The sequence below is a fragment of the Micrasema longulum genome, unplaced genomic scaffold (assembly GCF_059751315.1).
Source record: "Micrasema longulum isolate JH-2025_06_02 unplaced genomic scaffold, ASM5975131v1 h1tg000268l, whole genome shotgun sequence".
In the NCBI taxonomy this organism is placed as follows: Eukaryota; Metazoa; Arthropoda; class Insecta; order Trichoptera; family Brachycentridae; genus Micrasema; species Micrasema longulum.
Window position 1 is genome coordinate 400,863 of NW_028277472.1, and position 17,999 is coordinate 418,861.

General features: G+C 31.6%; 1 protein-coding gene across 1 annotated transcript in view; it reads left to right on the forward strand.

Annotated features, from left to right (window-relative positions):
• LOC148283042 (uncharacterized) overlaps nt 1-14,034 on the forward strand; it is a gene marked incomplete at its 3' end in the record, with an annotated part of 60,338 nt that extends 46,304 nt beyond the window's left edge. Inside the window, exons 2-4 of the mRNA XM_088224146.1 lie at nt 7,481-7,673; nt 12,091-12,542; nt 13,821-14,034. Of these exons, the coding sequence (XP_088080272.1) occupies nt 7,595-7,673; nt 12,091-12,542; nt 13,821-14,034 (745 nt within the window). The remainder of the gene's footprint in view (nt 1-7,480; nt 7,674-12,090; nt 12,543-13,820) is intronic.
• Between the last annotated feature and the right edge of the window lie 3,965 nt (nt 14,035-17,999).

The following is a 17,999-nucleotide window of genomic DNA, read 5'->3' on the forward strand; positions in this document are numbered from 1 at the left end:
CAGCTGAGATAAGCACTATAGACGAAATCAAGAAAAGAGCTCTGCGTTAGTTTGAACAATACATGTAAAGCGGATGAACAGAGAAAGAACGGCTAAAAATATTAACGATGCAAATTTTGACGGATGCAGAAATAGAAAAATACCGAGGAAGACATGATATGACCGAATCTAACAAACACTAAAAGGTGGACGTATCAAAAGTCGGAATAATCAGCGCGCGTGCATTAGAATATGTATGAATGTAGAGGAAGCGCGCTCTGTAAGCAAAGACAGAGTGATATGGCGTGTTATCCTCTCTGCCTACCCTTACGGAGAAACGACGTGATGGTTCGTTAGTTTGTTCGATGATACATGATGCATTAAAAAATATTTCAATTTCGAACAGACGTAATCCCAGAAATCCACTTTTTTAAATGAATATTCTTCAACAACAACAACAAACCATCACGCCGTTTCCCCGTAGCGTATGCAGAGAGGATAGAACGCCATATCACTCTATCTTTGCACACAGACCTCGCTTCCTCTACATTCATACATCTTCTTATGCACGCTCGCCGATTATTCCTACTTTTGACATGTCCATCTTCAAGTATTTGATGGACTTGATCGTGCCATGTCTTTCTCGGTCTTCCTCGTTTTCTGCAACCATCAACATTTGCATCGTAGATCCTTTTAGTCATTCTTTCGCTGTCCATTCGCTCTACATGTCCAAACCAACGCAGCACCCCTTTCTTGATTCTGTCAATAATGCATGTCTCAGCCTTACACACTTCACGGATCTCGACATTTGTGCACCTATCATACATCGTTTTACCACACATTCGCCTGAGGGATCGCATTTCGACAGCATTTAACCTACTTTCATCATTATTTTTCCAATTCCATACTTCGCTCCCATACAAGAATCCTCCCATAAAAGAAGAAGAAAGAAGAATAAAAGAAGAAGAAAGAAGAATATTTATTTATTTTTTTTAAGAGAAAAAAAATATATAATAATTACTAATAATAATTATGCATTATAATTTATAATATTATGATAATCCGGCAGGTCCTCCTAATATGCCTATTTGGAATGGACGACACTGGATACTCGGTAGGTACCTTCGATTAAGATTGACGTGGATATACTCCATACGAAATACTGACATACGTCATGTACATTCAGAAAAATAGGAACTTCAATACATATTCAATTTTTAAAAGATTCATCGAAAAATATCTGTCAAAAGCATTTCCGTCAAATTTTGGGTTAGACAGCGAAGCGGGAGGGGTGTATAGTTTATGGGTGGTTGTCGTAGGTCAAGTCCATTTAGTGCAGCACTAAAAGGTTGACCGCGCTCTTCTTGCGTGAGGCAAATTGTTTATTAGATTTGAGGATAATGTCGCGTGCCTGGCGACATTTTGTTGGTCGCAGTCACCACCTAACGATAAGCCACGTAACCGTTACAAAAGCGTACGTTTAAAGCTCTAATTTATTGATTACTAACATAAAACATTCACTCACTTGAGTGTGGATAATGATGATGGATTGTGCTTGCCAAATTAACAGTTGAATAAATCATTATTTAAATGTCGTTTTCATTAATCAACAAACTTTCAGTGTAGGAAACTCGAATTGGGCCAAAACGTTTTCACCTTTTTCGTTTAACACATTACAACAAAGATAGAAAACGTATTTTAGAAATAACATTCTATTTATGTTTCTTTTAGTAAAAAAAACGTGTCGTAAGTGATTTTAACGCTGCAAGAACGGTGATGTTCACTCCGAAAATCGCCATAGCGGTAGAAGAAAGATTTTCGAAGATGCAGAATTGGAGACATTACTCGATGAAGACTCGTGTCAAATTTTAAAAAAAGTTGGCACGATCATCGAGAGAGACTCAAAGAGTAAATTTAAAACGCCTTAAAACCATGGGAATGATTCAGATACAAGGAAATTGGAATAAACTACAGACACGATACAATAATTTTGCAGCTTGATAATGCTTGACCACATCTTGCGAATGTGGTCAAGACATATTTCAAAACGTTAAAATAGGAAGTTCTACTCCATTCGCGGTATTTTCCAGACATTTTCCTTCTGACTTATTACTCGTTCCACTAACAATGGCACACGGCCTGGCTTATCAGCACTTCCAGTCTTATGATGGAGTAAAAAAAGTGGCAAAAAGGCATTAAATTTCAGAAAAAAAACGTAATATATTAATATGACATGTAGATATACTAGGTACCACTAAACAAAAATTATTGTTTCTGTTTTTTTAAAGTAAAAAAAATAATAAGATCGTCTGATAATGGTTTGTTATCACTGACATATATAGTAATAGAATTATTGTGATTGGCGCGTTTGCCAATCACATTTTCGGTTTCGATTCGTAGCAAGGTCAACTTGAAGTATTGCTATTAAATGTGGTTTTATACCGCAATATTTTATTCCACTGGCACCTGAAGTTTAAGAGTGATCAACCCACCTTCAAGATGATCAGATCAATGCACCGTCGGATGCGCATTGGGGTATGATGATGATATCATTGTTACAATATTAATTACCTAAAACAGGTGGTAATATCTTAATTCCAAAATCAAAAGCAACTACAGCACGTCATTATACTTACAGAGTAATATTTTTCTTTAATGAAATGAACAAAGATAATAAAAAGTACAGTCAGGAATACAATAAAGTTAAGAAAGAAGTGAAAAGTTACATGATTAATTCTTCTTTATGATTAAAAACACCGTGTTATCCTAAAAATATTAATGATTAAAAATAAAATAAACAGACTATTGTAAAACGTCGCCCCCCATTATGTACGTAATAATTTTTATTTATTCATACTTTTACATTGTTTGTATTCTTTTTTTTATACAGGATAAGGTTCTCACTGGGGTGTCCCGTGCCAAGGGAAACATTTTACAAAATGTGAAACATGCCTAAGATTAGCTATTTAAAAAAGTTAGCATAAAGATAAGAATGAAAAAAACGTAATTCATCCAATTAACCTAGTTATCATTAACATAATAAACAATAAAAAACAAAAAGAATCATAAAAAACATAACCAATTTATATAGACCTATAGAACAAATTTCATAAACGGTACACACATTTGACCTATTTGGCTTGATCCACTCATCGATCCGTATGCAACCCACCTCAACTATTCATTTCTTAATAGCAATTTTATATTGTGAGAACTTACTAATTGTCCTTATGGATAATGGAAGTAGACTGTACACTTTAACCGAGTAGTAGACCAATCCTCTTTGACCAATGGTTGTATTTATTTTTTCATTTCTTCACTTCAATTGTTCATTTCTTTTACGTAATGGGAAACGTCAATGTAAATATATATATTTAATCAATGTAAAAATTGTATTTAGTTGTAATATTGTATTTTTAATTGTTGTCTGAACAAAAATATAAAAAAAAACAAAAAATCATCTACAATAAAAAATAAAATAAATGCAATTTATTTATTATGCAAGTTACGTATTATACCTATGTCCCGTCGAGAAAAGATGTTCCTCAGGACCAAAAGGAATTCATCATAAGCATTTCCTTATCCACACCTATTTGTACATTGGGTTTTTTGTAGGTACTCGAATTATTAGCATTCCCTTATCCACACCTATTTGTACATTGGGTTTTTTTAGGTACTCGAATTATTAGCATTCCCTTATCCACACCTATTTGTACATTGGGTTTTGAGTAAGTACTCGAATTATTAGCATTCCCGTAACCACACCTATTTGTACATTAGGTTTTTTGTAGGTACTCGAATTATTAGCATTCCCTTACCCACACCTATTTGTACATTGGGTTTTTTGTGGGTACTCTAATTATTAGCATTCCCTTATCCACACCTATTTGTACACTGGGTTTTTTGTTGGTACTCGAATTATTAGCATTCCCTTATCCACACCCATTTGTACATTGGGTTTTTTGTGGGTACTCGAATTATTAGCATTCCCTTATCCACACCTATTTGTACATTGGGTTTTTTGTTGGTACTCGAATTATTAGCATTCCCTTATCCTCACCCATTTGTACATTGGGTTTTTTGTAGGTACTCGAATTGACGCTTATTTAATAATACATAAACGTGAAACGCTACGTGTCCAAACAGACGCAGATCTCCTTTCTTGATTTGGTCGATAATGCTTATGTCAGCCTTACATTACTTATATTTATATATTTATATATATATATATATATATATAATATAAATATGTATATTTGGAAATTTATATTGCGCCGTTTTTGTGAAAATTGCCTCAAGGGCGCTGTTCAGTAAATAAATATCGCACCACGTCTTGCAGCTACAGAGCGCATGGACGGTTGTGATTCTTGATCCTCGTCTCCAATTATGATATATAGGAGCTAGATTACAGCACGTCTTGTAGCTACAGAGCGCATAGACAATAAGAAATCTAGCCCCTATATAATTTTTTTATTTGACAATAAAGTTACGATAATTAGAAAAATGAAATAAGAAACAAATTTATAAAAACTGAAGTTGGATCACAACAAGTCTTGCAGCTACTGAGCGCATGGACGGTTGGAATTCTAGACCTCATTTACTAAATTTGGATATTTGATAGTTGATAGCAGTTACCTATTGAAGCTAAATTACAAATCGCCTTGCAGCTACAAAATGCATGGACGAGTAAAATCCTGACAACTTGAAATTATCAATAAATTTACAAAAACAAACAAATTTGTGAAGTGTTCATGTTAAAAAGTAAACAATAAAAAACTAAACAGATGAAGCACCGTTTTAACACAATGGATAACATAACATATAAAAATATCCAATCTCGACATTTGTGTATCTACCGTACATAGTTTTACCACACACTCGTCTAAGAGATCGCATTTCAACAACATTCACCTTACTTTCATCTTTGTTTACACATACATAGGGATCGGCAGCAGGACTCAATTGTGAACTGCTAATTTTATTTTAAAAAAACAATGTTTAAAAAGAAAAACATTTTTTTAAGCACAATGTACAAACCAAAAGGTTATTGTAAATAACAAACAATTTATGGTACTAAAACATTTTTTAATTATTGTAAGAGCATAAAATAAAAACAGCTTAACGTTTAAATTAATATTAACGCTCGATGAGGAATAGAACCCGGGACCTCAAGCATGATAGACGAACGATCACTACATACTCTACGAGGTGGAGTCAATACCACATCAAGATTTTATCCAAGAATAGTCAGCGAATCGAAAACAGTCGAAATTTGCATTGTCTTCTGGTTCTTTTTCAAAAGCATTCTTCATTCCGTACTGATTGATACGAGAAAATACGAGGAGGTACGCAAAAGAAACCGAACTGATATTGTTGACTTTTTGTAGTGCTTATCGGTCAGGTTGTAGTTTTGCAGCAAGCTCTACTGATGAGAAGAACTACTTTTTATCAGTCAGGACTCTAAGTTTCGTCGCTGAAAAAAGTTTCGTTAGGCTGGTGCGAATTTTTGTGACGGATGTTTCGTGTGCTCGTCATTTTTAGCGGGGAAAACGGACGCAAAAACTTTTAAAATATAAACAACGGCCTATAAACTGGATCCTATGAAGAAAACTTGTGTTTAAGTGGTTTTCCCGTTTAAAAAGGTGTGAAATATCAATGAGGCAGTTCAACTCTACTGCAAATTGGATTAAATAAACGTATTCTAACTCTTGGTAAAAATTAAAGCATTAAATTGTGCGAACTTTCTTGAAAATGGATGAAATGAATAATAAAAAGAGTTTTAATAAAAATTAACGACATTGAACGACGTCACTAGTTGATGTTAATCAACCAATGATAAAAGAGTTCTGGGAGATTTCCGGTTTACTTACCGTCACCGGAACAATTGCCAGAACTGACCGAGGAGAAACGGAAGAGAACTTAAGACATCGCACGCGGAGTAGTAGATAATACGATATACACATATTTTTTTAATTTTTAAATAGTTCATTAGTCTATTAACAATTATTTTTTTTCAAAAAACCACTGAACTTACTCATTGATGACAAACCCCGGTCTGTACGACGATTATGTCGTTGAAATTCGCCAAATCATCCTGGTAAACTGAGTTGTGGAGCTATTTGGAGTGACTTAGAGTTCAGTGAAGCGAATTTTATGCCAAGATTTGGGGATGACGAAGATGACGGCCAGATTTGCTGTCGCATGGCTCTCTTTGTACGCCAATGTTTGCCTAAAAAAAGTATGAGCGCTGTGTCTCCCCCTCGATTTTTTATTTTATTCATTTGAACAAAAAAATACACGAAAGGATATCATTTTACTGACGTTGCTGTGGTAAAGAGAAAAACGATGGAGACACTGCATCACGGAAAATGAATTTTATAAAGTTTCCAACAATGGAATAAAATATCGCACAAGATCATTAGCTCTAATGGAGAGAACTTTAAAGGCTATTAAATTATTTTTTTTTTAAATTACTAATAATTATATTGTTTTTAAATACTGGTTCGTTTATTTTTTGGTAATTCCTCGTCTTTAGAAGGTCTGAAAAAGGCTTCTAAATATGTTGTTTAATGTATTTTTTAATGGTTCCGATTATTATCTATAAAAATAAATTATGTACCTTACATTTCAAATACTTGTGGGGTCATAATTAGGTCATTGATCGATGACACACACAGGGGCAATCATTTTACCAAAAATATTAAGAAACGATCGATTAAGCTTGTCATAGTTTTATATTCAATACAACACATTATACTCTGCAAGACTAACAGTATTGCACTCAAAATTTCCGTCTACATAAGAGCAATGATTTCCAGTACATTTATACCATAGAGACATACAGAACAAAGAATCGTAGCCTATAAAGAGACCGCAGGGCGTAGTAACGCCCTGTCACACCAAGTAGTCAGCCCAGCAAATCAACCAAGTCATGCAGAAAATCAGTTCCAGCATGTAGTTCAAATCCTCAGCACAGTTATTCTCGCAGTTTACAAAAAAAATCTTATACTTATTCACCATGTAATAAATACGCATTCAACATTTACCTTGTCTCTTCTGTCCATCACTGGGGTAGGAGCTTTACACCCAGCAACAAGCCAGTATGCTACATACTTATTTGGCACCGCAGTGAAAGTACATTCCTCCGAATACCCGAAACCGTTTGACAGAACGTGGGTTTTCCTATTGGTTTCACTAATTCAAAAAAGTAATGCTTTTCTATGGAGGAGATAATTATATTGGGGGCTTTTAGAATTTGTCACCACAAGGATCAATAATAATTATAACAGTTTTATTTTGCAGTAAATAAAACTGTTAGCAACTTTTTCTTCATTATTTTTTAATGAGACATGCCATTCTTCCATAATACCTGGTTTCGGTAACCTGGTTCTGTTTTAGCACATAACAAAATGTAGTATTACGTAAATCTCTTTTGTGTATTGTGTAAAGTATATTTCAATTGAGTGTGCTGTTCTCTTACCAAACGTATTCTTTGTTTCAGATGATGCAGAATCACATAACGGGTTCGAATTAAAATGAACCGGGAAAATATTATACGAATTGGAGTAACAGTGAATTGAAAAATACTATCATCAAGTTTTCAGAATAATCGACAATGAGAATTTTAATTTCGATAAAATTATCTGTTCTCTTCACTTTTGTTTCCTCCTTGGGTTCACCAAATAATAAAAAAGGTAACATTCACAATTAATCAAAAAATAAACGTCCACTTATTTCTGTTCCTTTCGAAATAATGACGTAATTTGTAAAATAATTTTATTCAATAGGATAGGTTTTAACAATACGAGGCACTTTTATATGAATTTTTACAAAGTTTATGAACATTCTTGGTAAAAGCTGTTTGTAATTTAATAATAAAATTTCAATTTTTGCCTGGCTTTGCTTGAAATTGAGTAAAAATCTATTTTTATTGGTTTTAAAAAAATATTGTCTACATACTCCAAACTTGTTTACCGTGCTCCATAATTTCATCATTATATAGTGGTGTATTTTAAAATAAAACGCCGCTACGACTTTTTTCAATGTTGTTCATTTTGCTTCGACTAACCGTGGAAAATGACAATTTTATATCGAAGAAGCCTGTCAAATTTTTGCTTGTAAACAGTATTGTTTATCAAAAATATGTAATATACATGATGATTTTGAACTGCCCGTTAAAAAAATATATTTTATTTCGAGGAAGTTCAGATAAAAGTTAGCTTTAAAACAGCAAGGGATCAATCTAGCAAAGCTATTAATTCTTCTTTACACGACGCTGCGACGTACCCTTAATAACTTTCATGTAAATCCATGTATCCCAGAAAAAAGTCTTGAAAACAGTATGGTTAGTATTTAAACGTCATTATAAATGTTGACTCTAAATTTCACGTTGCTACAACTAGTAAAAATTAAAATTTTATGCCAATGGAGGCTGGGAAAAATTTCGTGTATAAACATATCCGTTAATTTTTAAAAAAAAAGAGGAAGTCCGAGAAAGTTTCGTGTCGAAAATAAAACGGTTAGTCTAAAAATTCAAACATGTTAACATGTTCATCCTTAGTTTAACGTTTTTACGACTAACCGTTTAATAGGCTCATTATTTAGCAAAGGAAGACGAGAAAAAATTCGCTCGAAAATTATCCGTCGATCTATAAATAGAATTTAGAATGACCTGTCCAATTTTCGCTTCTCTACAACTTACCGTTAAAATTTATACGGAGTGTAAAGTATTTAAAGTTTATACGGAGCAAAGCCAGTTAATTTGACTTTAAAAAGCGCGTTTGAATCAAGAAACGGTATTTTACATTTCGATTCTAGATTTAACATCTCTATAATTTACCATTGAAAAGTATGAGTCTAAGTCGGGTAAAACCGAGTCAAATTTGGCTTAAAATTGCAGCGAAGACTAAAAAATCGGAGATCAGTTGTAAATTCTTCATTTTTAAAACATGACGTTAAGAAATTAAAGTTTGAATCGAGCAAAGCTTAAAAAATAAACGTAAAAATAGCACAATTGATCTAAAAATTACGTAATATGTGTGTATTCTTTATCTCACGTCTCCACGATTTAGCGTTTGAGTTTGAGTCGATTTCGAGTAGAGATCGGGTTAAATTTGACTGAAAATGTGACATTGAATCACAAATTGCACCTTGATTACGTGTCCAAATTTCAAGTCGCTATGACTTGCCGTTTCAGAGAAGATGCGGTAACGGACAAACAGACAAACAAAGACATGTATTTGCAGTTTTAAGTTATAGATGTATTAAAAATATTTTAAAAAGATACATGTAAAAACAAAAATGACCAGTTGGTTGTCTCCAATATGTTTTAAATTATGTTTCTTGTTAGGAACAAAGAAGACGTACAGTTTTTGGTTTCAAAAGCTCAACCTAAATACCTTCCAAATATTATATCTTGTACGACAAACTTACAAAATAATTTTGGCAGAATTTAAAATAAACAATACAAATATTTTTCGTAATATAACCTTTTTTAAAAATAATACACATGCACATAAATACAATATTATTTTACAAAACAAGTTAAATCATAAATTAAGATAAATCTGAGTTCATTCATTATAAAGTTAACGAACTTAATTAGTGATCACCTGCGCCTGAAGTAATAACAGGACAAGAATTCTACATAAAGTTTCTCACTTCTAGCCAATTTCGAATAAAAAAAAAATTTGGTACCAGTCCAGGGACGACAAAATATTCAAGTGTGAAAACACAATTTTAAATAAATATTTCATATCGACCATGGTAATCGAACACGAGACCTCATGCATGATAAGCAAACGCGCTGACCATTAATTACACCACGAGACCGACTAGATCATCAGCATATTATGTAAATCTCGTAAGATAACAATTGCGGTGTAATTGTTTTTTTTTATACATAGAGTTGAACTATCTTAAAACATGTCTTTTTTAGTGAAATTCCTTCAACTAGTAAAATATTTCAAGTTTCATACATAACTGGAGTACGTATTTTACCTCTATCTACCTTTGATAAAATAATAAAATGTATGCAATCAATTTGAAGAAAACGAAATTAAAGCAGTAAAAATTTTTTTGTTGTTGTGCATGAAAAAATCAAAATGTTATGACATAAAAGAACAATATTACACACAACAATGTTGATACCTTCAAAGGGGTATTTATAAAATGCAGTAGGTGACTATTAAACATGTCGTCGTGCGCCGTCTATTTACATGTATGTACATGTAATGTACAATATTGCAAATCATGTGTTTCAACTTAGATCAAAGCATTTGTTGGTGAGGCCACGAACAGCATTCGCGATATATCGGGCAACCGAAACAGAACAAGGAAAAGGCGTCACCCTTCATTTACTCAACTGAATTCTAAACCGGATTGTAAATCCACCAACAGCTTTCAGTGAAAACCAAATGTCGAACTTAGTACGTTTGCTTTTATAATTTTATTAAAATTACTGGAATTAACTCACAATATTTTTGTTGATATTGAAACGAAAACAATTTTTTTAAATATGTAATAACGAAGGTACCTAATTATTTTCCCAAAAATTCAAGCAGGTGCATACTTAAAAATGATTTTTTCTATGGTTTTTTTTTAAGGTTGTCATAAGTTTTGCTAATGTATGTTTTTCTAAAATCTATTATAATCACTTTCTGAAAATAATGTTGATCACAAAAACAGCATTTCTCAATCTGCAGAAAACACTCACAGCATTAGACAAATCTTACGGTTTATATGCTGATGGGAAGATTAATGCCTCGAAGAAGTTTTTTAATATCATAAATTCATTTATATTAAAACAGCTGTAGTAAAAAAACTAACCCTGAATGTCACCTTATACATTTAAGGTTTGAAAGAGGTATCATTCAATATTATTTAGATCTCAAAAAAAATATTATTTTTAGTGATTCTTTTCAATTAGGTACGCTAATATAAACATGAAATAAAATGTTCACTACATAATGACACTTACTAGGCCCGGTTGTTCTCTTCAAAATGCACATCTTAGGTTGGGGGGTCATTCAGACTTTAAGAATCATCAAAACTGTCAGAACAATTTGTTAATTATCTCTGTTTATTAAGTCTTCCTTTCTCAAACGTAAAAATATTTTTTTTAAAAGGATCTTGTTAAGTGTCCTCGGCACGGGTAACCAAGTGAGGTCGCATTATTTTTATTATTAATCATAGTTGATAAAGGAAAAAATGAATAAATAAATAAATACAAGATGATTTTTTTTTTATATTACGAAAAAAAACGAGAGTAGGCATTATTTATTATTTGTCAAAGTGATAATCATTTCACCTGTTATGTACATTTGTTTATTCACACTTCTCACTAAAGTGCTAATCTCATTTTGACTTTTCTATGGCTGGCTATTTAAAATCATAATTGTAACAGAATAAAGAACCGAATTCACTGTATTATTTGCAAGCCAAACTTTTTACACTGACTACATTGAATCTAACCCTCTGTTAATGAATCAACATAAATATCATAATATATCAGGCATTTAAAATATATATTCTCATCTGACTTTGAGTTTTTTTTTTGTATATTTGAGTCGTATTTGAATTTCTGTATTTTTGTGGGAGTGGAAGTAAAAACTTTTGGCATTTTCTTTTTCTCACAGCCGAACTAAAATTTTGGGCATTGGCCTAATATAAAATGGTCAGACAATCTTTTTTGAAAGAGAAACTATTCGCATGATTTAACCAAGGTTTTCTGAATTTTCCTGTTCATAATTTCAGCAGGAAACAAAGAATTTTAATCTTTGCTTGGAGTTTTATCTATTTCAGAGAGAGAAAATGGCAGCTGCTTGGCCTGCAGAAAATTCTGTATCAATAATTTGTATAGTTACTGGACGATCTTTTACTCATTTAATAAATTTAAATATAAATATATTTCCTTCTTCCTGTCATTCCTACTTTTTGTTATTTTACAAACTTTAAATGCAGTCTATATTGTAATCTTCTATTACAAAAATGTAAAAAAAAATATCTTAAATTGATTAAGTGATAATATGATTTTACGATTTCTCGATAATAGTTATGGCACTTTTACATAAACGTTATTATTGAAAAAAATAATTTAAGCTCATGTTTCAGATTTTTCACCAGCATGGGGAATCCCCGAAACCATAAACGACATATCTAAAATCCTAGGAGACATTGAAGACTCAAGTATATCTTCGAATGGATCAAATGAAACTATTTTTGTTGAACCAATTATACCAGAACCGTACGATCCATATAATCCAAATCACAAACCTCCGATTATTGAGTATAAGGAAGAGGACGATGGTGATGGTTTGGATGACAATTATACTAATTATGAGTACGATTTAAAAAAACATCGGGATGATGATGAAGATGATGGTTATGACATAGATAATGAAGATGAGTTAGAAAATCATGATCTTTTGCCTTTATTGGAATCAGGAAAACTATTAAAATCTGTTTCTGATAATGGACCTGTATTTCTGTTGGAGCCACAGAATGTTTTTGTGGTAAAAAATAAACCTGCCACTCTTCAGTGTAGAGCTGCTAATGCTTTGCAGGTATCTATTGTATCACTCGTGTTTTATTTATATAATAAATCTATTGTATTAAATATTTTACTTTTTTTACTAAAAAAACTCATGTTGTTAAAGAAATAAGAAAACTCATTCGATTTTTTTTCAGTTATTCTTTATTGTAATATATTACATACGTGCGAAATAAAGAGATTAATAAAATATTTTATGAAAATTGATTGTAACTTACCGCCTTTTATCAGCTTTTTAAAAATAATGTAGTAGCTTTTTCATATAATTACGACCATGTGCGAGTTTAACTAACTCAAATGTTAACAAGGTGCTGTGGTAAATCGAGGTCGGTAAAAGCTTTAAGGAAGTGGAGGGTATTGGACCGGAAGTTTATTTTATTATGCCGTTTAGAACTTCAAAATGAAGTCTCAATATTGGACTTAAGCATTATTTGCAAAAAAAATAAACAGAAATATTAAGAAAAATATATCAAATATTACAATTATAATGGAATATATTAAATTTCAATAAACAATACTTCAGCTTCTGTAAAAGTTGTAAATGTTACAACAAATGTAAACAATTTTCGATTACAAGTAATTTTTCGTTTTATTTTTTTATTAAAAAAATGTTAGTTCAAAGCTGGAAATTCAAATCTCTGATGGATCAGACGATAATAATAATAATGATAATAATGGTCTATTAACAAAAATAAGAATTACTTTATCTACTACATACATACTTAGGTAATAGATTTCTGTGAATTATGTCTAGTCTGCCTAACTAAGTACAACCTGTAATTATGTTCGTAATTTTCCATACTTAACTTAAAATATTGTAAATCTTCCTATTTCAAAATATATGTTTATATGAGTACGCATTTTTGTCGGCCTCGTAGTGTAGTGATCAGCTCGTTTTCCTGTCGCGCAAGACGTCTTGGGTTCGATTCCTGACATGGTTAACATGAAATATATATATTTTTACAAAAGGTGTTTTTACACTTAAATATTTCATAGTCCCCTAGACTGGCTGAAGCTGCGATTAGTGTACCAATGCAGTGCCCTATGCACCATTTGGTGCGAAAAGGGAATGATGATGATGTTTTCATTTTTCATGCATAGTTTTAGACATGTTTTGTTTTTCTCGTTTACGATAGGGATTTACTTTTTAAAATAACATGTTATTTACAAATAGCAGAAATGCTTTAAATTATTGAATAAAATAATGAAAACGAAGAATTTTGTTTTTCCAAAAAGAAGGATATTTTGAAGCTCAAATTGGTAGCTAATTAATGTATTGTTCTCGTTTTAGGTGTATTTTAAGTGTAACGGAGAGAGGTGGACGTGTCCTCATCACCTAGAATTCGTTAATCCTCAGACTGGTGTGAGGATAGTCGAAGTGGACTGCAATATAACCAGGAACCAAGTCGAGGAGTTTTTTAGTAAAGATCGCTTCCATTGTGACTGTATTGCGTGGACAGGACAAGGTCAAATTAGAAGTCAACCAGCATTTGTAGAAGTTGCATGTAAGTCTTTTTTTACATTATACATATTCATACCTCCCACTCGTTTGCGAGATATTTTCGTCATTATTAAAAAGTACAAACAGTGAATGGCATTAAATATTTTTTCTGCCTAGTAGTTAAATAATCAGCGCGTTTGCCACAACTCGAAGGGTATGCTGTTCGATTAGCTGGCGAAAAAATATTTGACAATGTTTTGAGTATGTCCAAATGTTTGCGGACAAGCTGAGTTTCCTCTCTAGGGAGTTATTTCGATCTAAATTTGTTGCAACAGAGAGGGAATACATTTTTGAGAAGGGAATATGGAAGTCTAGGCATTCACAAGCCTTGCACCTGTCATTGGAATTTATAAAAATAAAAACAAATTAAGTGTTTTTACTGTAGAATATGTTAAATTTTCTGGACTGGCCAACTGTAAGACTGAACATCTTACGTTCATGCAATCTAAAAAAATATTAAGATACACTGTGATTAGTGTACCACTATTGTATCCTGTTTACCATTTAGTCCAGACAGGGATTGATGATGATGATTATATTATTACGTATCCCGTTTTTTTTCTAAATTTAAAAATGAACACCAAAGCAAAATTAAAATTTTTTGTTCATTTAAATTTCTTTGTAGGCTACATTTATTTTATTTTATTACAAGCTTTCAAAATAGTATGTCAAATAGACAAAAGTGCGCATTTTCGATAACTCCTTCTGTTTTCGTTCAATATATAGGTCATTCGAAAAAAATAATATTTTATTTAAATTTGCTTTTAGGTTGTATGTGTTATTTTATTTTGTTACAAGCTTTCAAAATGGTACGTCAAATAGGCAAAAGTGCGCATTTTTGTCACCTCCTTCTGTTCTCGTTCAATATATAGGTTATTTGAAAGAAAAGTGAGTGAGTGTCTGGGGTCTCACCTTCAGGTGAGACTGTTAAAAGGGATTGTATCAGATAATAGCATAATCTGTGAGGCGAAAAATATAAGCGAAGGTGTATATTTTTAATTCTGTAATGTCCTGTTGGTAAAAAAACTTTTTGACTACAAATTGATTGTAGATCACTTTGTTGATCCGGAATATATAAAAAAGAGTTTCCCACACTCACAACAGATTTTAAACTAAAATTAAAAACTAAGGGCTCACTGATCGTTTCCCGAATTACAAATTACTTCGGAGAGCGAACATTAAATTGCGTCAGTCCAAAGTTGTTCAATGATCTTCCACAAACTATCATTTACATGAAAAATCTTCAAATGAAAAAAAAATAACTGAAAAAATATCTTCTGAATACTTTATAGTGCCTGATAATAAATAAATTTGTATAATATAAATAAAATAATGTAAAATAAACCTGTCATAATCAAGAATGAGAATAGGACATTGTCTCGTTGCCTCGCATTTATCGAGAATAGGTGTCTTTACTTCGGCAATGTGTCTTTGTGAAAATGACGATGAGACATTGGATCATCTGTTTTTTGACTGTCCCCTCTTCGAAAGAAGTGAATTCCTTCAAAATATATGTGAAGAATATAATACGTTCCCTCTTAACGTAAAATTTTTACTAGCCCAGAATGATTTGGATACTTATTTACTTCTGACTAAATTCCTAAGGACAAATAATAAAAATATTTGAATTTGTTAAATATTATTTGCATAATTTAATTAATAAGTCTAATTGAATGTCCCTCTTTACTTTTGGCCCGAAATTTCATTTTATGTTTACGTTTACTTTATACAGTAATAATATTTTATTGTCACAACTCTTTCATACTGATTTTAACTACCTCACATTATATTATATTTTTTCGTGGGTATGGGTTTTTTTTGTCGTTCACTGAAGCGTATATTCTTTAAATTTCTTTTTCTTGTTTCTAAGAGCCAAAATCACTCGCCAACGAGTGGAGGCGTATAAAAAAAAAAAAAAAAAAAAAAAAAACCTGTCATAAAATAAAATAAATGTGTGCCACCGAGAAGTCTTTAGACTTAGTGGGTAACAAATTGTTATAAGTATTTTAAATTATGAAATAAACTTGTTGCAACAGTTGGAAAAAATCCAGCCAGTCTGCAAGCATTTGGATATACTCAAAACATTGTTGTATTAAATAAACGCTGCTCTGCAGCACTAAAACTGAATACTAAATAATACGACGACAAAAGTCGCTTAAATACTATTAACACATACGTTTTCTCGAAAGCGATATTTTTGTTCACGGGTAGTCGGTGTTTTTCTTGAAATTGAGCGAATTGTTTATTTATGAATCTATCGAGGCTGGCTGGCATATGAAATAGACATTCATCATTATATTGTTGCGCAACAGAAACAGCGCCCGCGCCCGCGCCCGCATGGCAGCTGAAAGGGAGGCAAACTTCAACTTTACTCCAAACTTCTGTCGAGAATAAATCATACCACACAACTTTTGGGCCGATGTTATTTCGATATTAGCTTTCGGTTGCTTCAAACTTTTATTTAGAATACCTACGTCAAGCACTAACTTCAACTTCGGTACACTTTCGTGTATGTATAATGTACAGCATATGAATCTGATACTTTTTTTTATTTAGTAACGAAGTAGCTCTGAATACTGGTAACATATTTTAAACGAAATCGATTTTCGTTTTTTTATCGACATAAAATGTAGATCTCTATAGCTTAATCACCAATAACTATTGACGTGCTAATAAGCGACGTGATAACAATTTCTCGCCATGGTTGTTTATCGTATTCGCGATCACAATGGATCATCCGAACACCTAATATTAAATGTAAAAATATTTACGTTTTATGACGTATAATAATATGACGTAAAAAAATATATAAATTCAAAATATAAAATTGCTATTAAGAAATGGATAGTGGAGGTGGGTTGCGCACGGATCGATGAGAGGATCAAGCCAAATATGTAAAATGTATGCACTGTTTATGAATTTTATTAATTAGTCTATATAAATTGGTTATGTTTTTTTGTGATATTTTTGTTTTTTATTTTGTTTATTATGTTAATTGTTCTTTTTATTGTTCTTATTTTGTTATTTTTTTTAACTTTGTTAAATATATTTCATAACTTTGTTAAATATTATTATCTTAGGCATGTTTCACATTTTTGTAAAATGTTTCACTCGGCACGGGACTCCCCAGTGAGGGAACATTATTCTGTATAAAAAAAAGAATACAAACAATGTAAAAGTATTAATAAATAAATAAAAATAAATTCCTGCTGCGCAATCACATATTTGAATTTCACTGGTACAAATATGGAAGATATTCCGAAAGTGGTATTTTTATTTATTTATCTATTATTTATCATGCTATTCATTGCATTTAGCCGGCGGCGGCTGCTGGCAAATCAAATGTCAAGAAAAGCAGTTGCCATAGTAATTGTAATTTAATTTTCCCTATTTGTATTAGATACTCCTTACTATTTTGCAAATGCAATATATTGTATTATTTTTTTAAGTCAACGCCGATTTTTCCTCAATAAACTGTATTTAAATAAATATGAGGAAAACAAAAAACAAACCGACACAAGCGTTGACTTATTTTTTAAATTTTATTTATAAATTTATTTAACTTGGTGTACATAATGTTATTTGTACATTGGTGGGCTTATTACCAACTGGCAATTTCTTCCAACCAACCGATAAAATAATTGTTTTATTTTTATAATTCAAGTTACAGAACATATTGAATATAAATATTTACAAACATTTATTAAAATGTTTGACCACAAAGTTAATGCTTTGAACATAAATGAATATTTATTTTCCAACAATAAATGTAAATATGTCCCTTACACCATTTCAAATTTCCGATTTGAGAAATTTTTACGGATATAACTAGACTTCGTGAAACAAAATTATGGAAAAAAAAATACAAATTAAAAGAAATCTATGCAACCCCATAATAAATTAACTTTTTTCACCGCAAGATTTAAACAACATTGATATTTTAACAAACAAGAATTTTTAACGTTTCAA